This window comes from Lepisosteus platostomus, chromosome 3, assembly GCF_059453375.1.
Source record: "Lepisosteus platostomus isolate fLepPlt1 chromosome 3, fLepPlt1.hap1, whole genome shotgun sequence".
NCBI classification, from domain to species: domain Eukaryota; kingdom Metazoa; phylum Chordata; class Actinopteri; order Semionotiformes; family Lepisosteidae; genus Lepisosteus; species Lepisosteus platostomus.
In genome coordinates this window covers 36,255,138-36,278,746 of record NC_142613.1, presented here as the reverse complement: position 1 = coordinate 36,278,746, position 23,609 = coordinate 36,255,138, and the positions used below count along the sequence as shown (strand labels likewise).

The window sequence follows — 23,609 nt, the reverse complement described above, 5'->3', positions numbered from 1 at the left end:
CAAGGACATTTATTTACTGTGCCTGCTTCATACCCCTTTAGTATAATTTTCCTTTCTAATAGTTACAGAACCACAATTTTGCAAAAGTGTTGAGTACTAGATATTTCACTGATATACTGTACACACCTAGTCCTGGAGGGTGCTGTATCTTTATTCCAGGCCTTTGTTTAATGATGAGTGGTACTTAGAAAATCTGGTGACCTGCAAGTTCTCTAGAGGCAGGAGAGAATGCCCCAGAAATAGTTGCTATTTACATTTTGGAGCAATGATTTGCGTTCTGGGCTCATAACTAGAATGTTGTGGGTTCAATTCCCAGGTGAGATGCTGCTCTTATACCCTTGAACAAGGTACAGTACTTCACCCAAGTTTGTCAGTAAATTTCACAGATGCATAAATGAGTGCTGATATAAGTCATTTTGGATAAAAGTGTCAACCAAAGAATTGTGGGAGTTTGGAACAAGCTTCCCAGCTATGTTGTTGAAGCTGTTACCCGGGTGTTTTTCATGAAACTGCTGGATAAGTTACAAATTACTTAACCTCAAGTTTCATTTTCTGACTACAAAGTGTCTACTTAGAATGGAAGTTTTTAGTTAACAAGATAAGTTACAAGCAGTGACTGATCACTTAGCCCTTTTATCCTAATTGGTCAGTAGCTAACTGATCCAAGGATTTCATCGAGCTGTTTCTTGAAAGACCCAGGGTATCGACTTCATAAATACAGTTGGGTATCGTATGCCTACAGCCATTTAGTTACAGGTGTGCCTCCAGGTCTTGGTTATGTGTAGTTTCCTGTTGTGCATACATGTATCAGGTCCTCTTTTAGTGTTTGCTTTTCAGAAACAATGCGAACACTCTGTTTACACGAGCATAATAGGGTGACTGTGCTTTATCACCTCTTTACCCTACCAGCACAACTCTGCGAAGTTGGTGCAATGGATGGAGACATTCTAAATCACGTACAATTGAGTTATTTTGTGAAGATCCAGGCATTTCATTTTATTAGAGACTAAAAGTAAATCCTGTCTAGCATGAAAATGAAGAGCCTTTTGTTTCAAGGAATTGTAATAATTTAGCAAAAGTAAATACACCAAACAGTTAAAGTAAATGGGATTCCTGAGTGCTAGTCGTAGATTTGAATTACACTATTAATCATTTTGGAATCTCCGTAATGCTCTTTTTAGTGTCCTAAGATCTGCCAGATGAACTCACCGCTGTCCAGTCATGCTGAACAGAATCTGAAAGAAGATGCTAAATGCTAAAACATTTTCTTTCCAAGAAGAAAGAAGTGTAAGGAATTGTAATCGTCATCTCATTTGATTTATCCATAGGTTTTTTGTCTTAGGGTTCTAAACTCTGGAGGAAATAAATTATCAGGGGACAGGCTCTTGTGATAATTCAGTACCCATGGAAAGGTCTCTAGCAAGGCACTAGATGTTAAAGAGATCTCAACTTACACAGTTGCAGAAGATAAACTATTTTTTATTACTGTTGATATGTTAGGCATTCTTCGATTTAGGGACACATATCTGCTTATTCAAGGAGTTTAATTCCATTTTGGAAACAAAAGGAAAACTACAGATTCTTGGTGGACCCTTTGCTTATATAGTTGACCTAATGAGGCAGAACAAAGGTATTTGAACATGTATTATAGGGTGCAGAAACCTTTTGTTGGCTCATATTCATTTGTTGATGTCCAAATTCAAAATATTTTTGCTCTAGTAAAACTTCAAATGATTTTTTGTTGTGCATGTTTTACTTAAAACACCTTATTAGGCACTGTGCTATCTTAAGACACATTTTACTTTCTCATTGTGATTATACATCTTATTGATCTGGTTTCTCTGATAGTGTTGCATTTCTTAGTTATAGTCTAAAGCCTCTTTTTGTTCATTTGCAGTAGAAGGAACTAGAATTCTGTTACGTAGTATGTAGTATTTCTCCTACATGTACAGTAACTCCCAATGTGTCCATTTTTTAGTAAACCCAGTTTAATGGTGTTAGACCCTTTTCTCAGTAAACCATGACTCTGGTAAATCAAGGTGGAGATTTCTTATATTTCAGTGAAGAAAGGAGGACAAAGTTTACAGGTTAACCTCACAATTTTCTAAGGATAGTGACAGGCTTTTATTTTTGAAGATGAGCAAGATTTCCTTACAAAAACATACATTTTTATGATTGGTCAATAACAGTTTGTCACCTTATAAGGTGTAATCAAGGTCAGAAGGTTAAGCAGTTAGGTCAGCCTCAGGCAGTTAACCAAGATCCTAATTAACTGAGACCCCTGTTCACTTTCATGTTGCTTACTAAGCATAAGAGACATGAATTACATCTCAAGAGACCTTGAAGAAACCTAGGTCAGCTGGAAATGCACAAAACAGTAAAACAGTTTTTGAAGGCTTAATTGTTAACTCATAACAGGCATACTGTAGGTTCCTTCAAAGGTGATGCCTGTAATGCTGCTGTTTCACTGTGACAGTACTGTACATCTTTGCCTTTAACAACCTAAACTATGCAGCCTAATAGGGACACCTTCTGGCACAAGCAGCTAAACTGCACAAAGTTATTCATAGCAGAAGCTGGCTGTTTTAGTCTGTTTTTGCATTTAGTCAATCATATGTTAAGCATAGACTAATTTAAATGACGATTATTAGCATTTAGCAACTTTCCAATTGGGATTTACTCTGTTTAATATTAATTTCTTATACATACACATCTGATCTTTTACTGGATGTTGTACATATAAAAGTCAAGATATGGGAAAGGCCAACTGGACACACCTGTGCTCATTTACATTTTGGCAGAGAAAGCTGTTGGCGCTCCGGAGGGCAAATGTCTGAGATGGTGTAGCAAGACAGATCACTCCCTCCAGGCATGCTTGCAGAGTCCTGTAGGAATCTCAAAAGAGCTATGTACTGTTCAATGTAGTTATCTCATTACTTCCTAAAATTCCTGTGCTTAATGGCCAGAATGGCACCTTCTGGTATACTTGTTCACCAAAATTCGCTGTGCCTTTTCAGTAGAAAGTTATTCACCCTCAAACCCGCTCTTCCCTTATAATTACCTCCTGGTCCCAGAAGAGATATGTGTCTTCAGTCATCGTTCCAAGTTGTGTAAGGTCATATATCTTAGCCCTTATCCATTTCATTGCATACGTCTCTGATCTGCTCATAAAATTGATTTTTCCTCATGGCCCAAGTCTTTGTCGATAGCCAGTTTAAGAATATCATTTAGGCCACAGAAGTAACCCTTGTGACTTCCTGCGGGTCAGCTCTTCCAGACTGTAGCTCGATCACCACTGTGTGTTGCATTTAAATAAACAATATACAGACCAGTTTTTCTGAAGATTGGAATTTTCCAGTGCCAATGCTTATTCCTGTCTTGCTTCCTCTGATATGTCAGCAGCTGCTGATTTTAGGACAATGAGACAGTAGAAGGATTTGGAAAGAGAAAGAGGACAGTTATGTGTATGTGTGTTGCAGCAGCAGCACAGAAGTGACTGAACTGGCCAGTTTCTTTTGATGGGGGGGGGGGAATTGCATTTTTTATACCTTTTCCCAGTCAGTTTCTGTTCTTTTTATTTAAGAACTGAAGCTTTTGAAAACAAATATAGATCTTAACACCTTTGTCAGTCACTTTCCCCCATCCCTAAATGTGAAATCACTTAAAGAACAGGCAGGTGTGGTTTTCAGAGGGCTGACGAAACACTTCCTAATTAAAGGATTTTTCTCTTGGCAGCCTCTTTCTTAAAGTACGCAGTTCCCAAGTATCGTTTTGTTAATTAGGATTGTCCTTCATAACTGAATTCTTATTTCTGACACACAGGGTCTACCCAATTAAAGAAGTTCCCGCAGAGACAGAGCCACTTACTGAGTGGCTCTACCAGCGGTTTGTTGAAAAGGAGGAGCTTCTGGCCCATTTCTATGAAACAGGTTTGTAATTCCTCTTGTTTCCATTATGAATGTTCTCATTGTCAGCCTCTCTCCTGTCCAGGCCGGTTGCTAAGTGACATCTGCTGGGGGAGGCTGGGATAGAGCAGCTGCCGGCTGGCCTGCAGCTTCTCTCTTGTCAGATTCAACTGCTCTGCACAGCACAAATGGGTTTTGGCAGTTCTGCTAAAAGTGGTGCTAACTGTATAAACGACACAAGGAGGAAATTTCTCATTAACTCACAGAGCCCAGATCTGATGGATTTGTGTTGCTGTTTTTCTAGTCTTAATTAATCATTAGGTCACAGCAATTATTACAAAGTAAGTCATAAGTCCTTAAAAAACAATGCTTTTGTATAGAATACAAATGTAGTCAAATGCTCCTTGCATCGCTGTTTAATTTGTCAAAAGGGTGCTGTTACCAGTTTTAAGCATCGGCAACGTGCATGTTAGCGTTGGTAATGGAAGACCAGAATTCTTTTCTCATGCCAAACCACAGAGACTTCTCTTAGAGATGCACTGGAGATTTCAAGGTCGAGCCATACTGTATGATTTGGGTCATGTTGACTGTGGCTGAGAAAAAACAGGTAACGTTAAATTATCTTTAAAGGGTGTTGGAGGTAGCTATTCATTGGACATAGATACTACCATAAAAGCTGTAAAATAAATGAATTCTATTTTCCTAGACAAATGAATACTATGTAACAAGTAATAGGTTTACTCCATGCTGAAAAAAAGAAAGAGAACACAATGTTTCGGCCGTGGAGCCTTCTAGCTTCCTGAGCAGTGTTGATTGGAATCATTTTTTATACAGAAGATCATCCATTTGAATCTGTTTAATATTTAGAGGCTTGCATATTCAATGAAGTAATAAAATATGCAAATCATTCAATCGGAAGATGATCAGTTATTAAAATTCTAAGAATATATTCAAGCTTCATAAGATACAAAGTGCTTATTCATACATACAAGAATGTTTAATAATTTATTAGATAGGCACTTCTGAATGTCAGATATATGTCACATATGGGAAATCTGCTTTTAGAACAAAACTAGTAGGTTATGGCGATTTTTAATAAGTATTTTTTTTATGTTCCTAACAGAACACTTAAATATTGCTGGTGTCTGTACTTGCTCACGATTGTTCTTCCGATAAGACAACTGACAGACACAGGTTATCACTTCCAAAACTGATACGCTTCTTACTCATTAAATTATTTAAATATGATTACCTTTTGTAAATATGTTGTTGTTGTTGTTGTTGTTGTTGTTATTATTATTACTACTATTATTATTATATAAAAATGAGGGGCGTACTTAAACAAGTATTGGCTTTGGAGCACATTGCTGAGGTCATAAGAAGGACAATGCAGCCTACATGACACTGATCCCATAATCATTTCCAGGCCTCGAAGCTGCACTTTAATCCATCTATGCAGTTCAAATTATTTAAGAGGGGCAATGTCCTAAGCTGCAAAGCATCCCTTGAAGAAGTTTGATAGGGGTTTTGATCTTTCTTATAAACAAAGCCCTTATAAAAAAAGGTTACTGAACTCTCTTCATTACAAAAAACATCAAGAATCCTTTTCCAGGCAGAGAGCAATTACAGAACTAGACTAACTTGAATAGTTTGGCAAAAGGAGATGCAATTCCAGGAATACAAAGTCTAAGGCTTAGGATAAACAATTGCCAAAACAGTTTAAGTAATTAGGGGCAATTATTTCATTTTTAACCTACATTTATGAATTAAATGCTCATTTAGTGATTAGAAATGTTCTGCTGACCAAATTACTGTCGTGCTAAACATGGTGAAAAGATGTCTGACATACTGTGTATGTTATTTGAATAAATAACATTTGTATGGGATTCAAATGCAGTGTCTGTATTGTATTGTGTTTGCGTTGGGCATATTATTGTAGTAAAGGAACAAGTAATAGGTTTATTCCATGCTGAAAAGAGAAGAAAGAAAACACAACGTTTCGGCCGTGGAGCCTTCTTCAGAAGAGAAGAAAGAAAACACAACGTTTCGGCCGTGGAGCCTCTTTGTTTTCTTTCTTCTCTTTTCAGCATGGAATAAACCTATTACTTGTTCCTTTGCAGCCTACACATGCTGACGCAGCTACCCACCTGAACATATTATTGTAGTATATTGCTTCTGATTTCATGAGTTTTGTGGAAGTGACGTGAATCTCGGAGATACAAGTTAAATATTTTCTTATTGTCATTAGGGAAATAAAAGATAACCCAGCAAAATCTACTATCTCTTGAATTAATTTGAACAAGAATTTGACACTTGCTGCCAAATAACATTAATGTGCATGGGCTGTTTCCATTTGTCTTATTATTTGTCGCCACATTGTCATTATAACAACAAATATAAAGAGCCACACTCATCTTTCCAGGTAAAATATTAGGATTTTTTTTTAGATTTTTTTGTTAATCGGGAACAATTTCATGTCTTGTCCTGGTGATAGGTTGTGTATGCTTAAACTGAAAAGTGTTAATAACTAATTGTTTTGAAGCAGGAGGAGTGTGTGCCCAGATGGTTTTGCTCCTTTTACATATTTTTACTGATTGGGGAACTATTACCTTCAATATTAGTGATTCTATGTTTTTTTTTCTCTTTCCAGGGGCATTCCCACCACCAAAAGGCCAAAAGCAAGCAGTTTCCAAGGAGATGACTCTTGACCCTGTGTGGCTTTTTACTATACAATCATTTGCTTTTGTCTCTGCCTACATGTGGTACAACATCCTTCAGTATTTTTACTGCTGTGTGTTTTAATCAAATTTAATAAGAAAATAATGGACCTTTTAGTCACCTGGACATATGGCCCAAGCATCATACTATTTGTGTGTGAATGTAGATTTGCTAAGATGAGAGTATAAAACAAGGAAAATATAGAATATTAAAAGGATTTTCCCCCATACGCACTCATACAGACACCTTTGTTTAAATTTTAAAAAGGCTCAGGACGTAAACTGAAAAACGATCTGGATTCTCCTTAATTCCTCATTTTGGTGTCCACAGCAGAAACCTCCAGTGGAAGGAGGTTGAATTTTGACCAGAGTGTTGCCCACTGGGAGACAGAGGAGGCTGTCGCGGTTCTAGGAAAAAAAACACGTTTTTCTTTCCCTTCTCGTGGTTGCACGAGGCTTTTCTTCAATATGTTGTGAGCCACGCTTACAGAGAAGCTGTCCAGTCCTGAGGCTTTATAAGCTGGGGAAGGGCTACTACTGCCCTGTCTGGTGGGATTCTGGAGAAGGGCGGGAGCAGGAGATTTCTCACCTGTTCGTTTCCTTTGTTGCACTTCGGATTCAAACTGCTCCAAGCCGTGGAAATAGCCTTCAGCGTCCTGGTCAGCAGTTTCACAACATTACTTAATATTATCACAATTACTACTGTTCAATCATATCTTAACCAACAGAACGTCTTTGGAAATCTTTGGTGTTCTTGTTTACACCTGTCATCCTGGTGAGAGAAACATGAGTTAATTTCTGTATGTCCGATTCTGCTGAAGAGGTCCTGGAGAGAGGTGGACGTGGGTGGGTGTGGGAATGGAAAATGTAAAGTCTGCTACGCCAGTCACTTCTGGTTGGGCTGGGCCTACACCTTTACAAAAATAATGACATAGAGAGGGCTGAAGCTTTTTTTTTCATCCCAGCCCAATGCCAGCAAAAACGAGCCCGGCTATCCGACTGAAAAATGCAATTGCGTCAAGTGGAGTTCACAGCAACTGGGAAAGATCACCCCAGCCTCCAAGCACCCATTCCACTGATGCTCTCGCAGTGCTGAAGTCTTCATACATCACCTAGAGCCACTGTTTATCTCGGATTTCTGATATTTAAGCCATATTCTGAGTAGGTGGACAAAAAGAAAAAGTTAAACTATTTTTAATGAAAGAAGTACCAAAATGTGTTGAACCCTGTTCATTAAGAAACCTTTTTTTTGTGAATTCAACTGCAGATGGACAGATCTATAGGTCTTATTACTGTGCGTAAACAGCATAACCATCTGACGTGTGTGTGATTCCCTTTTTTCCTTTTTTTAAACATGTTCACAGTTAAGTTTCTCTCATGTGAAAGTATAGTAAAAAATGCACAATTAGGTGTTTTAAGACTTTTTTTATTTGAAATATTGTCTTTGAGTGATCATATGTTCAGTCCAATGTCTAAAAGGCTGAGTAGAAAATGTATCTTGTGATTACAGCATTGTTTTTTTTCTGTATCTGTGAGGTTTCAGTTTTCAATATCATGAAATGAATGCGTGTTTAACCGTTCAGCCCTGCAGCTGAACTGAATTATGGGAGTTGAGTTTCCTGAAATCCCTTAACCGTTTAATCCAGTCCGATCATGACGACGCTTCTCCAAGCCCTGCTTTACAGCCAGTGGGCACATGTCCAGAAGGACAGCTCAGCAAGTGGCGGAGTGGGCTGTCTGACTGATGTTCTTGGTCATTTCAGTGCATTGAATTCACAAGTGGGAGAGGATGCTGGTCCCCCACTTGAGTGATTTACACAACTACTGTATACGTAGTGTAGAGCACTAAACAGAACAGCTGCTTCCTTCAGTACGATAGAGGTTCTAGAAATACCATAGGCACTAAAACAAGTTTAACAGCGCAGGCAGTCATTTTTTACATTTCTGTATCCAAGTTTCTTCTGACCTCCTCTTGCTAGTTATCAGTAACAAGGATAGCCTGTTGGTAGCAAAGCTCATCGACATACAGCAGCCCCAGCAAACTTTGTGTAAGAGCCTTATAGTTCACTCCCTTGTAGAGAAGATGAGAAGAGATATACTTTCACTTACAGGGTTTACATAGGATTACAAAAAAGCACTTGACTTAATGCATTTTTTTTTTAGCAACACAAATATAAAGGTATTATAGTCACCTTAAATAACATCTGTGTTCCCTCTTCGTGATTTTTTTTTTACTTGCCCTGTTTGTATTCATACTCGGGAAGCTTTTTTTCCATGAACGGTGAATCTGTCTGAAGCAATGCATTTCAAATACCATAAAGAAGAACAAAGACTGTTCTAATGTATCATTTCCACACTGGCTAGCATCATCTATTTGTAAATGCCAGAGCAGAGGAGATGTCTTGCAGGCTTTGTGCTGTTCTTGGAATATTTGGTTTTCAGATGGATTCAATGCATCTTTGTAATTCTTCCAAAGATGAATTCCAAAATATGCAGTGTGGCTCAACAACACAGAAGTTGAAAATAAAAATGTGATTGAATAAGAGGAGTTATTTTTTCTTTACTTTTTTTAGATTGCCTTACTGTAAAACCTGTAAACATTACTTAGTTTTACCCACTCAATTATATGTTTACATGATACCATAATAAATCATGGGCTCTTAGATGACTCTCAAACTTGATCCCAAAGTGTGTTAGATACGTCTTAGTCTTTGCTGAGATGCAGTGGTTTACTTAGAATTTTTTATTAGTACATTTTCTCTACAATACTAAACAGTAAGTGCAGTTTACATTGCTGGTTGTCATGCCTTGAAATGCCCCAATATTTGTATGTTGCTGTTTAATCCTTGATTTATAATCCTTGTATTTTGGGTGAAAAACCTTTTGGAATAATTAATTGGGGATACATTTACATACAGTATGTCTTGCCCAGGCTATACCCTCTGTTATTTGCAAAGATAGGCTCTGGCTTCCCTGTGACCCTGAATTGGAAATAGTAGTTAGAAAGTGGATGAATAATTAATTGGGGAGGGGTTCTGGATAAAACCACATTTCAAAGCCTATGAATTGGGAGTTTCATTTTCCCATGCTATCTGCAATGTAGAGTCGGAGTGAGAAGTTTAAGCTTTCCTTCACTCACAAGCCTAATTTCAAAACTTCTCAGTTTTCATTATCTGCTCCCCTTTACTAAAATACCCTTGTGTTTCTTCTTCGTTGTGCGTTTTGATAAATGTTCACTCTACTTTTTTTTCCGCTGACCTTGTGTTTGAAATGACAGTCGGCAGTATACAGTTAATTGTACAGATTCTTGTCATACCTTACAGACTGAACACTGGCTACATTTTTAAAAAGCGTCAGGGCTGTTCTTTTGCTGCTGCTTCTGGTACGTGACAGCTCTCCCTAGACTGCATGAGACAGAAATGTAAGAGAAGGGACTCCTGGTTCAGATGAAACTGCTTTCTTCCCTAACTGGTTAACATAATGGTGTTAGGAAATAAAATTAATTCACACCACTGTTGTGACTTGTGCATGTACAGTACAGTATGTACACAGAAAGATAGTTTCAGCAAAACACAAAAGGCTGTAATTGTATATGGCAGCTATCCAATAGTTATACCAACTGTGAGGTACACAGTCATCTCTGCTGTTCTAAAGCAGAGATCCACTAATGCTGCTTCAGTAGTTCCAGTTGAGTATTGGTGAAAAAAAGCAATAGAAAGTGTGTGTTTGCATGTGTTACAAAGAGACAGCTTTTATAATAGTGAGTAGGTGAGGGAGGAGGTTTAAAATAAAACAATATTCCCAGTGTTTGTAATAACTATTTGCTAGCAGGGTTAGTTTGTGATTTGTACATTTTATTGCATTGTTATGCGTTTCCTGCGGTCTCTATCCCTATTCATATGCTCCAGGATGGCATTCAAGTACTGTCTTGTTCGTGTTGAGAGAATGATTGCTAAAGGGTGGATATATCCAAACAGACCTACAAGCCAATGTTATACTGTTTTCAAGTTTTAAAGTGTGTCTTTCTTGTATTGAAGTAATATTTAGGATATTAATGACTTTCACCCATTGGAAGAAATGCACAAATCATTTTAATTCTCAGTTTTTCCAATTGTGAGTTAATTTGTTACCTGTCTTGTGTATTCTATAGTCATCCTCTTTTTTTTTGGAGTGCCTGTCTTAAATTTGTCATCTTATGTGGCTTTTTCTTCATTGCCATTTTTTTTTACTAAACCTTTTACTTTTTCCTTTTCCTGTAATTCTGCAAAACAACCAAAAGACCTAACTGCACATTCACGTTACAGGGACAATGCTGAGTTAAGAGATAGTGGACATGAACCTGCTATACACTGACTTGTCAAAAATGTTCAGTAAGTGAGAACTTGTACGGTGCCTTGCATAAGTTTTCATCCCCAAACACTTGTTTTGATGAATTACAAATGAGCTTTTTTATTAATAATTAAACAAATCAAACAGAACACTGTTTCACACGTCACACTGTTACACATCAGTAAAGCCTGCAAAGACAATATGCAAATAGTATTGATTGCATAAGCCCCTAAATCAGTGTTTGTTGACAATTAGTGCTGTGAGTTTCTTTTTGAATAGGTCTCTATGAGCTTTGCACATTGACATGGGGGAATTCTGTCTATTCTTCCTGGTAATCTTGCTGCAGTTCTGAGAAGTTTTTTTGAGGATTGTTGAGGGGCATTTAATACTCAAGTCTTTTCTGAAAATTCTGTTGAACAGTACTCTTGACAGACCACTCAAGGGCTGTCACTCCTATTGTCATACTGCTCCAGTGTGACTTTGGCCTTGTGCTTCTGGTTGCTGTCCTGCTGAACTGTGAGCCCAGTTTTAGATTCATGGGCAAGTTTTCGCTCTAAAATTCGCCTGTACTTTTCAACCTTGAATTAAGCATTCCCTTCACGTGATGCTGCCACCACCATGCTCCACATTTGATATGGGGCTGATTGGATGTTGAGATGGCACCAGGCATGCTTTACATTTAGACCAAGAACTTTCGTCACCTCTGACAACAAAGTCTTCCGTCCCATGTTAGTAGTATCATTTGCATGCTTTGTTGCAAACCTTTTGGCAGCAATTGCTTCATCCTTTGCCACTCACCCAAATAGGCCCACTATGCATTGGAATCAGAAAAACAGTATTATATGAGTGGCTATTCCATCTCAGAGACCAGACTTTCAAATCTTTCAGTAATTCTTGGCCTTATTGTGGCCCCCAAGGACAGCCATAGACCATCTCCCAGTCGCCTGGCTGCTCAGTTTGGAAGAATATCCTGACCCGGGTAGTGTCTAAGTGGTATGATACACATTTCATTTCTTACTGATGATCAGTGACCTGCGCCTCTCTGCTACTTTACCCTCCAACTTCTTTTTTTGAAAGCCTCATGGTCTTTGTAGTTAGTTTTTTGTATCACTCTGAGTTGTGGCTTAAAATTGATTATTCCAGGGTGCTCAGAGAGACAGATGTGTTTACAGAAATCAACTTAAATGCCTTTGATTCCACATACAAACCATTACACTAATTTTGTGACCTTTCAACTGATTTTTTGCTCCTGAACTGATTCACGAGTTGCCAATGCAAAGGGGTTTAATTCTTATCCATCCATCCATTTAATTGTCACGTCTGCTCTGATAGCTACAAAATGCAGGGAGTACTTTTGCAAGGCACTGTGAGCAAAGCAGTTTTGGAACATTAAAGAATATCTCTAAGCTTTGGCCATTAATCAAAGGTAATGGTCTTGTTCGCTTGCTGTTGACTGTTGTCTGGAGTTGGCTTTTAAAAAGTCATCAGAATTCTGTCAGAATCGGAAATCTTTTGCCCTGTGATTCTGAAAGTGGTCCATTTTTAATTTAAGTACTGTTTTTGCATTAAACTGTTTAAACCCTTGAAGATATCAGTGATACAAAGTCATCAAAAGAAGATGACTGAAAGAAAACACTGCACTGCATGAATGGGCCAATAAATTGTACCAAATGAATATGGGCCTTTAGGCCAGGAATGGTTGTCTTTGTGAAGGAGATGATGAAAATGGGCCCCATACCTTAAAATAAGGAAATGAAAATGACATGACTTTGTTTCAGTGCTGATTTTGGTTAGATAGTGTCTCATCTTGTCCATTTTTTTCTGAAATGGAGGTAATAGTACTGGATAATCCAAAGTTCTTAAGATCTCCCTGTACTGTTATCTGTTTTTTTATAAGCCATTCAACTCAACTTTCGGATAGGAAAGCTGTCCTTTCCCATTTTCTGAGTACTAATTTGTAGACTAGCTGCAAGAATGGACAGCATCAGATTGCACCTTAACTCCGTTTTGCTAATCTATTGCAACGCATGTTGACCATACCAGAAAACGCTCAGGAACTGGACAGATATACAGTAAGTATTTGATCAGGATTTGTCTTGTCTTGAGCTGGTATTGCAGCTGTCCCTTTGTGACTCAAGTGTTCTTTTTCTAGGATAAAGTGGGGAACTATATACTGTACGTGTGCAAGCTACAGAGGAACAAGTGAAAGTTAATTCCATGTTGACAAGTTAAAAAATGCAACCATTTCAGTCAGGCTCCAAAACATGAAAATATGTATTTCTTCTTTTATTTTACTGTTGAGAATGGAATCAACCACTTCAAGATTTTTTTTTTAGTAGTAGAAGCACAGTTTTGTATAAGAGCCCCACAATATTGTACCACTATATTTGAAAATGAAGCAGGGTTAAGAAGGTATGTAAATTGTCTTGAATGTCTATGCAAGGGGCTTGTTCCTCCACCGAGAGGCGAATGAAGCCTGCGCAGAGAATTACCCAGCAGCTCCAGCTGTAAAGCTACACAGACCATCAAGTGATAAGGGGGGAGTTTGAAAAACACATCTCCAGTACTGCACTGGCCATCTTTAATTGTTTAAGGTATTCTCATTTTGTGGAGGCAGTTTTTTTTATATCGGTAGCAGACAGAGTGACTTAAATTTTGAATGGTGTTGCTATGTTCGTTAGCATTCAAATTGAGCATTGTGTTCATCCACATTGTGATCTTTTTCATTACCTTGCATAACAGTTCTGTAGGTAAATTAGTCTCTGTAAATGTCAGAGAAAATTATGGGCACTAGAGCTTCATATTTCTGGTCTGGTCGATTAAATCCCATACAGGTTTTCCTTAACTTTCAAAACTCTTCTGCTTGTTGTTTTCCTGCCCAAGAAGGTCTAGAGAGAACGCATTGAAGACTATTTAAGCTGGCTGGGTATAACACAATCCCTCTCACAGACACAAGGATAATCTTTCAGTCAGTTTCTGAAAGTGAATAAAGGAACAGTGAGTGCGCTGCAGTCTCTTATAGAAGAATTTAAGCCATAAATGCTATATTGTTGTTTTTTTTACTAAATTGTTTTATGTGATTAAAATACTGTGTGTATATATTTCAAATAATCATTACAGTTTAGACCTGTGACAGCAATTGACAAATGTTGGAAATAAAATCTTGGGATACCCAATCAAAAGTGTTTCATGGCAGTCTTAAAACTTTTAAAGCGTTTAACTGTCATAAAACTCAAATGCAATTGGAAAGGGGATTCTTCAATAAAATATCTAGGAACATGATTAAAAATATGTAAACTGACATTTATTTTATGTTAAATCCCTATGTTGATACTCTAAATAAAATGCGCCTTTCTACAAAAATGTGCTGGAAGTCCTTTATTTAAGCCAAATTATTTAAGCACGTTAAATTGATAATTTGTGTGGTGACGATACTTTTCACAAGCAGTGTACATACAACATTTAGGAGCCCCAAAAACATAATCCCAATAGCTTTTGCTAATTTTTTGGTTTAAATTGTTGCTAACTTTCAATGCATCCATCTTTATTTAGTGGTTCCTGTTTCCTGCAAAACTGAAATAAAAAAATACACCTCAAGATGTACAGTAGTTACAGTAATTTTTTTTACCCAAAATCTGACCTTCATTAAAACTGTGCTGTCACAGACGTTTTGGGAACTGTTCCTTCAGCATTGTGATTACAGGAATTCTTCCTGATTTTGAAAGCAAGGCAACTGGTGACTGGTGAAAAAGTTCATTACATCTAATTGCTCATTGTGGACTCATCTCCCATGAGTTTCCTCATTACTAGGATCACCTTAAAAGCACTGACCTCATTGCAGGTAATTATAGATTAATGCAATTTAGTTCCTACATTATAAAACCTTTTATTTTTTTCTCCTCAAATGATTTAAATAACAATAACAAAATATATTAAGAAGACATCCGCTAATGTTTTACACTACATTCCTATCATTAGTGTTTCTCTTGTAAAAATCCTATTGTGATGTGATTCGTGATAAATGTGAGGCTTCTTCCGACAGTCCAAAGACGTGCTTGTAGATCAATTGGCTTCTTGAAGATTGACCCTGTTGTGAGTATGTGACTCTGTGTACCCTGCAATGGACTGGCGCCCTGTTCAGAGTGTATTCTGCCTTGGGCTCACTGCTTGCTGGGATAGCTTCTGGCTCCCCCACAACCCTATACTGGTTAAAGCGGTTAGATGGATGGAAGAAAGACTTTTTATGAGTTGGAAAGGGAGGCATTTCCCATAGACTTTAGACTAACTATAGACTTAGAATAACGTGAACGGAAATGGAGGGAAATAAGACATTTGTTGAGTTAAAACAGGCACAAGCTTTTCTACCAATGATCAAAGGGGAAAAACCGTCTTTTAATCAGAACAACCCTGAACTAGACTAGTGGTTTGGCCACTTTGAAGAAAATTTAAATTTCCAGGCAGAGAGTTCATGAGATGACAGTGCTGCTACAGTACATTTTCTTCCATATGGAAAATACCACTACAAGGCACTGGACAGATAGCTGATGTCCCTTACGGCTGCACAGAGTTCTACATACATAGCATTATGGTATTTTATTTTTTCTTATGTCACTTATTAATTTAGAGTTCCAGCTTCTTTGTAGATCCACCCCACCCCAATGTGTGTTTGGCTCACAGCTGCAAACCCTGTGACTGCACACAGGGGAGAATGAAGTAGATTTCTCCAGCCCACATACCTTGGAGACAATTGTTTTTTGACACAGACACCACAGTCCCTTGCCAGCGGTTTGGTGTCAGTTGGAGGGGACGTGCTGCCGAGAGGCGACAGGGGTCACTGTGTCCTTGGAATCAAAGAGAGTCCTGGCCAATTAATCCCAACCTACCCCTGGTGGCCACAAACACTGGTGTGCCACAACCTGTGTAAATACAGTCACAGTTGGCTAGTGACATGACCCAGGCTTGAACCTGCAATCACAGAGCTCAGCCTCCCAATTGGATGATTGCCTTTTCCAGTTTAGCCACTCAGCTGGTGCCTGTTAGTGATTTTAAACGCAGATTCATTTGCAGTCCTCACTGGAAATTGTTTGCCCTTATAATTTTAATGTATTCAGCACAGAGGGCCGCTGGTAAAAGGGTGTAGCCTGTGTAAAGCTGGTCAGGCAAGGAAACTGCTTTTTGTGGCTTAATCCCCTGCCTTTCATATACCTGACCAGCGGTGCTCCCCCACCTTATCCTTGAACCCAACTCAAGCTCTTCTACAAACATTGGTGTTTACATGTACCTAAAGCACCTAAAGGATTTGGCTTCCTCTTTCTCTAAGCCGATAGAAACCTCTGAAGGGATAATAAGCACAAGGTTAAGACCTTTTCCAAACTTACTTTAAAATGTAATTTAAATTGCAAGGATGTTGATGTCTTTGCTCTAGGATCAATTTTTTCCCAGGTTCCTTTGGACCATCAATATCAGATATTGAACTTCTGCATACACACATAGCGCTGAGAAAGCTTACAGCATCCTATTAAAAAACTGAGTTTTATCAATTTATATTACAAATTGCTATATCTTAGCAGAAATTGGGCATTGTAAACTTCTGACCTTTTCAAAACAATCATATAATGACTATATATCTATTATTAGTTTATGCCAGTGGCTGCATTTATGTATTTGCCACATTTGTACAGTTTGGAAGGCATAGACTGTCAGACAACCATACACAGGTATGTAATCAAGTACCAAAATATTCACCCACATATCCTGTACGATATTAGGACAGCTAGGACCTTATACGATCTGGTAGACTAAGTATCTGTAAAAGCAGGACAATATTTTGAGAAGTACATACTGTATAAACATGAAGACTAACTGCCAGTGACCTACTTGGAACTTGGAAGTCCGTAATCTCAATATAACAGTACAAGAGCACCTGTCAGGAAATCAATGCGCGCAGGCCGAAACCCTGGCCTCTGTTCAAGAATCTACAGTATGTACAACAAGTGCACACAGATGAACTCTTCAGATATATTTCTTTGATATTGTCCTTAAGCTGGAAATTGAACCAAAATGGATGTGTTCCTAACATTAAGACCATAAAGATGATTTTGTGAAAAGTTTCTGTTGTTTACATTCAAGTATGGCAGCAGTTCAGCATGGTGCAGGCCTGCTTTAACTCTTTACTGCAACATGCTGACTGATACAGTAAATAGTGGTTGTAAAATCACTGAATGGAATTACACAGACACTAAGGAATATTTTTTCAGCGTGCAATATTTTACAAGTAGAGAGCATTGTTATCTGGTCTGTGGCACTGTTTTCATCTTAATGTATGTGAAGCAATATTATACTTCTCTACCTGAACTACTGTGTGGTGGGGCTGCTTGTGCAGAATGGTTTCTGTAAGTCACTCAGGTGGTGCCACACTTATGTTGTGAATTAAGTCTCCTACATGTGAAGAGCCGAAAGCTACTGTAGGCAGCTAAATGAACTGGAAGGAATTATAACTGCTTTTCCAAAATGGAAGCACATGTCTCAGTAATTCCTAACTGAGCTAGGACTTGGAAGTAGTCGACCAGCGCTCTCTTCTTTCTGGCATCCAGCAACTCCTGTGACTTCCTGCCCGCCTGCAGTGATGGCAGGGATTGGAACACTGTTTTTCCGGTTGGCTCGGACTCTCCTGTAAGGTGCCCTGTAGCTTCCAATGTGTCACACCAGAAATGGCTCAATAAGGATGTCTGTGTGTCTCGTTCTCTTCCCTGAGTAGAAACATGAATCGTTGCTGGTAAATTGAGTCTTACAGGCAAAAAGGATCGATGTATAAAAACAAAATTACACTGCCCGTGCAGTCTAGTGGGAAATGTGATCATGTGTATACAGCTGTATTAAAAATATTTGGGCACCCCTGGTCAAATTGCATGTTTCACTGAATCTCTCAGTGAAAAGAAGTTAACACGACCTCTGCAGGGTACAAACTTAAATACGACATATTTCTGCCCATTTTAATGCACAATTACTTTTTATTTGCTGAAAAATAAAACAGTGAATGTGGCATGTGCAAAAGTTTGGGCACCCTGTCAGTGAGTACTTAGTAACACCTCTTTTGGCAGAAATCACAGCTTCCAAATGTTTCTTTGTCCCTGAGACTTCTTCTATTCTTGCTTAAGGAATTTTCCTAAACTTTTGCATACAACTGTACATAGGGTTAGGATCACTATTTTCAAAGGAATAGTGAACTTAACGTGGGGTGAATTCACATCTTAAAGTTTTTCAGTGCTGCGTGTTTCCATCCTGAGTTCTACAGTTAAAGGGTTACAGTGGTGCACAGTGGATTCAAACCTCCAGGCAGGCTTGTGCTTTAGCAGCTAATAGATTCTGCTTCAGAGTGCCATGGGGAAAGTCATCTGCAAGATGGGATTATGGCACAGCAAGCCTTCATTTGCAGATTAAATACTGCCAGCAAAGCCGTATCTTGGAAAACCACAATTAAGTGTCTTGTCATAATCCATTAAATGAAACATAATACACAAATTCTAACTACATTGAACTATTTTAACTTAAGTAAGATACCAATTATTAGCGTTTCCCAAGGAAATGTTAAGTAAAGCTATTGTGTAGTGTTGGGTAGAACTGGGACATTTCTTCCCATCTCTATAGGTGAGAAATCAGTTTTGGTTTCTGGCACAGTCTGAAAAAGGCAGGCTTGGGGGAAATATGTAAGTCTTGTTCTTATATGTCAGTCTTTCCTTAGAGATAGGCTCTTAAAGCAGGCCTGTTATAGAAAATGAAGGTACTAATTGACATGAAGGGTTCCGGATGATTCCTGGAGGCTATTATTTCACATTATAAACTGTTCATCTTTTGGCCCACTTCCCAGTACTAGCTGATAGAAGCCTGGTACTTGTTCTTAGACGATAGTCAGGTAATTTTAGACATGCATTCCCAATGCCAGCAGAAGTCTTTAGTGGTGCCTGCTAACACCACACCTGATCACATACTCATTTTTGTTCTTTCTTCCTGAGACCTAGTTTTAGAATCACTTTAAAGAAAGGGCTACTTTTCTCCTGAAGTTAATAACAACCTCAGAGTGTTACAAAAAGTTTCATATGAGCTAACTGTAGATTTTGAATCACAAAACCAGTATTATTGTTACAATTGAAAGTATGCTTTGTCTACTTCACTGTCCAAAGCAAGTGAGCTTTTCTTTCTGTGGGCCTGCTTAATTTTTCACATACAAATTTAATAGCAAATTACACTTTTTAAAGACTTTAAAGACGTAAATACTGGAAATAGAGGAATAAGCTTTAGTATTTAGTTTTGCAGATAGCATGTTAAACATTTTCAGAGCTTTTTGTTATGTACAAAATAAATTTCTATTTGCAAGTTTTCAGTCTCAGCTTGTTCCTAATGAAGTGCCACAGCGTCATTCCCACAGGCTCCCTTTGTGTGCTTAATTAATTGAAACCATTTAGGTTATTGTTATCACCATTTTAAATGGAGAAATGCAAAAAGTATACATAAGTCCTTGTCAGAGCAATGTATTCAGTGTGTGATGTCACTTTCTTATTTAAACTAAGCATTCACTCTTAGCTGCAATGTCTCAGGAAATTGTTTTCCGTTCATTCTGTGCAAATTTCAAACAGAAGAAAAGAACCCCCACATCCAAAAGTCAAGAAGGTTGCTATCCCATGGATGTCTTCATGTTCATCCTGATGAAAACCTTTATGGTCCATTGACTGCTTTAAACAAAACAATATATATTTTGGAGCATATAGTGTGCGTCCAACTGATCCTATTTTTGATATTCTTTTGCTTTTAAATTTACCACCCAGCAAAAGCAATGCATTGTTTTTAGGATTCTCTGGCTGCTGAAATGGAAAGAAAAGCAAGGCAAAACGTGGAATTTAAAACAGCTGTGAAAACAGGTGTAACCATACTCTGTTATTTGCTGATCCAGGAAAAACATCAATAAATTTTACCTCTCAGGACGGTGCTCTCCTTGTTCTGTGCGTAGTGGTTGATGTATTGCGTTGCCCTCATGGGTTCTCTTGAGTCAGCGAACATGAAAAATCCCAGCTGTGCTTGTGAAGGGCAATGTGACCTGGATGCCACACATAAATAGCAGATACCTGCAGGCGATCAGATGAATGGCAGAGCAGCAAATGAGAGTGTGTGTATCACCATATCTCGATCTGAATTAATTGGCCATCCTTGTTGGGGTTGTTATGCTTTCCCCTTGTGTTATTTTTGTTGTTACATATATTTATGAAAGGGAATGCGCAAAAATACTTCTTGTTATAGTTATGATACCTGTTCTGAGTCCAAGGATATGACATAGACCCATCCAGTCTAGATAGATAGATAATACTTTATTAATCCCGTAGGGAAATTGATGTGTTACAGCAGTCCAGCCCAAGACAAGCAAAACAGACATCAGAATAGTTATAGAACAAAAGACAACAAAATAAATAAAAATAAATAAATACATAGGTGTGTGCAAAATGTGCTGATCATAGTCACTGTAAAATCAATAAAATATGTGCAAAATATGCATAGGTTTATACAGACTGATTGTCCAAAAAGTACAATGGAGTAAACATGCTGTCCATAGAGGAGCAAATGAAGGGCTAAAAGTCCTAGCCTAGGGCAGCGTTATACACCCTGACAGCCGCCGGGAGGAAAGCTCTTTGTCTGAAGAGCTTTTACTGGGACCCTAGGAAGGACTTAAATCATTCGACTTCCATCTTTATTAAGGCAAAACACTGAAAGTAGAGGGAAATGGTTTATTAGGGTAACACACTGAAAATAGATTAATACGGTTTATTTATTAGGGTAAAAAAATAAAAATAGAGGAATAAGCTTTAGTACAGAGGTTTGCAAATACACAACAAAGTGTATCGGCATTTTCTTGCATCAATGGAACACAAATGAACAACTCAACAAATGAATAAATGTTTCTAAAGGAGTACGTTTTTTTTATTACTGACGATTTTTTTCATGTTATGATAAAGTTGTTTTCTGCCCAGAGTATGTTTGTGTAGGTTTCCTCTGGGTACTCCGGTTTCCTCCCACTGTCCAAAGTCATACTGCCCGGTTAATTATTTGGTCCTGATGTGAGTATGTGGATGTCTATGTTTGTGTGACGTGACTGCGATGGACTAACATCCTGTCAAGGGTGTCTCCTGTCTGCTGTCACCAATCTGTTGATTGCTCTATCTGCTCCACTGACCTAAACTGGATGAAGCGGTTAGAAAATGGATGGATGTTTAGCATATTGCATTAAAGGTTTTGTATTTTATATACTGTATAGTATTACAACCCATCTAATAATGACGTAATTATGACATAATATTATATGTATTATAATATATATATATGATGACATATAGTAAATGTGTAAATACTGAGTCTATTCATCCTTCAAACTCATGTAATATTATGTTGTTACTGTATGTATATTGCTCAATATTTGGCATAGTTCAGATGCTCATGTGTTCTGCATCGTCAGTACTTAATATGCCCAGTATCATGCGTTTTCCCAGGATGAAATCCCACAGATAGACATCATTCTGCAAGTCCTTCTGAAGGATATCCATCTCCATGCTTTTTTGCATTATCTCTGATCTCTGGAGTTCCCCTTTATACAGTCAGGGAGCTGTGTTTTGATTTTTGTTGCATTTTGACTGCAAAAGCACTTTCATTTTAAAATGTGTCTGTCCAAGGAGAGGTTAATACCACCCCAAAAGCTCAAGAATAACAGAAAAAATATATATTTCAGCTGTGGAGCTCCAACTTAAGCATTTACTCTGTTTTTCCTTTTACTTTTTTAGAATTAAGCTTGGGTTGTTCATACACTGAAAGCCCTACCCTACTGTATATAACACACACAGTATAACCCCCTGAGAACTCATTCTCTGCAACAGTGAAATCAAGGATTCTTTTTGTTAGTTCAATGTTTTTGAGCCTACAGAAAATGTAAAACTGATTTAATTATTCTGTCCATTCATTTTCAGTAAAGCAGTAATCCCCTGGTATGGCTAAGAAAACACAGACAACCGGAACTGAAATCCAAACCCAGGACTCTGGAGCTGTGCTTTTCTTCTGATTTGAAAACAGATGTTAACTTCAGTGCCATCCAGTGTTGCAACTAAGTCAAAATTACAGCTATTTTTGGTGTGTGCTCAAGTAATTAGGATTACACAGGAAAAAATGAATATGATCAAAAGTACAAAATGTCACCTTTTATTTCTAGCTATTTTCTGCACATATATGCTTTATCATTTTAGCATAATACCATTTTTTGTGTTCCAACTCCCCATTTTAAGTGAGCATAAGTATTGGGACAATTGGCTGCCAGATGTTTCTTATTGGTCAGGTGATTCCTGTTGCATTCATTGTGCACATATAAAAGAGCTGTGAATATGTAGTGTTGGATGTAGCCTTTACCTTTGTTGAAATTATGTATGTGCAGTATTTGAAAATATGTTAATTTGTTGTACCGTATGTTTGTAAGCTCAATTAATTTGTAATTACAGTTTGTGCTGGCATTATGCATCCATTTTATTCCGGGTTGCAGAGATGCCAAAGCCAATACCAGCAATGCTGGCATTATATGAAGTATAAACTGGATTTTGTATAATAACTCACCCTTATCCTCCACTTTCTGTTCCTTTGTCTAATTTTATTATATGAGGTTCCTTTAAAATGAAGCATAAATCTCTTCAGGGCATGAGCATGAGCTGTTGTTGAGTCAGTTCTAGTGAAAGCCCTCTGCCCTAATCAGACTGTATTGTGTTTTAATGATTCTGAGTTGTTTTCTGCTTACATGCTCAAATGTGCTTCTAATTGACTGAGCAAATTGCTTCCTTAAAGAAAAAGGGAATATCTCTCATGAACGAGTGGAAATGAGGAGGTGAAGTAGAAATGGTGCTAATGTTATAAAGACATATAAGAAATATAAAACAACTTTGTGCTACGTCAATTCAACTTCAATTTGCTGTCACACTGATGTGCCACTGGTACAGAGAGGAGCCATTGTGCTACTTGTAAACATTAAAGGACATCCATCTCCAACCTGACAGAGATAAATTCCCACTGTAGAGGCCAGGTAAGTACAGTATACTGGGTCTTCACTGACATCATTCATGTTCTCAGACAAGCTGGAACACAAGTATGGTTAGAAAAGAGAGGAGGACATTCTGCTCAACCAGCCCAATATGAAGTTAGCTAATTGACCTGAGGATTGTATCCAGCTGTTTCTTGAAAGAAGCCAGTGTATTGGCTTCATCAATATGGCTGGGTAATTTGTTACATCCTCCACAACCCTTTGTGTAAAGAATTGCCTCCTCGTCTTAGTTTTAAAAGTCTTTGTCCATACACAGTTTGTGTCAGGATAAACTGATTCCCCAGTGTGTGTCAGAGCTACCGATTTCTTTCCTGCTTCCCCACCTTGGTGAAACCTTCAGTTTCAAAACAAGATATCTGTTCTGCTACAGTATTGGCAATCGCATTGGAGCTGTCCTATTTTCTCCCCTTGTCTTTTTCCATCACATAATTGAGGTGAAAATTAAATAATGTGTAAACCTCCCAGAGCTGCACCACACTTACCGGAGACATGCTTGTGTTTTTTAGGAATATTGTGGCGGGAAAGGGTTGAATTGATTCGGGC

General features: G+C 38.0%; 1 protein-coding gene across 5 annotated transcripts in view; it reads left to right on the top strand.

Annotated features, from left to right (window-relative positions):
• Window positions 1–14,314, top strand: part of lpgat1 (lysophosphatidylglycerol acyltransferase 1) — a 77,389-nt gene extending 63,075 nt beyond the window's left edge. For all 5 annotated transcript variants that reach the window (XM_088625482.1, XM_088625480.1, XM_088625481.1 and 2 more), the window contains 2 exons: window positions 3,823–3,929; window positions 6,556–14,314. In XM_088625482.1, the coding sequence (XP_088481608.1) occupies window positions 3,823–3,929; window positions 6,556–6,707 (259 nt within the window). In that variant the 3' untranslated portion in view covers window positions 6,708–14,314. The remainder of the gene's footprint in view (window positions 1–3,822; window positions 3,930–6,555) is intronic.
• Window positions 14,315–23,609: the final 9,295 nt, after the last annotated feature.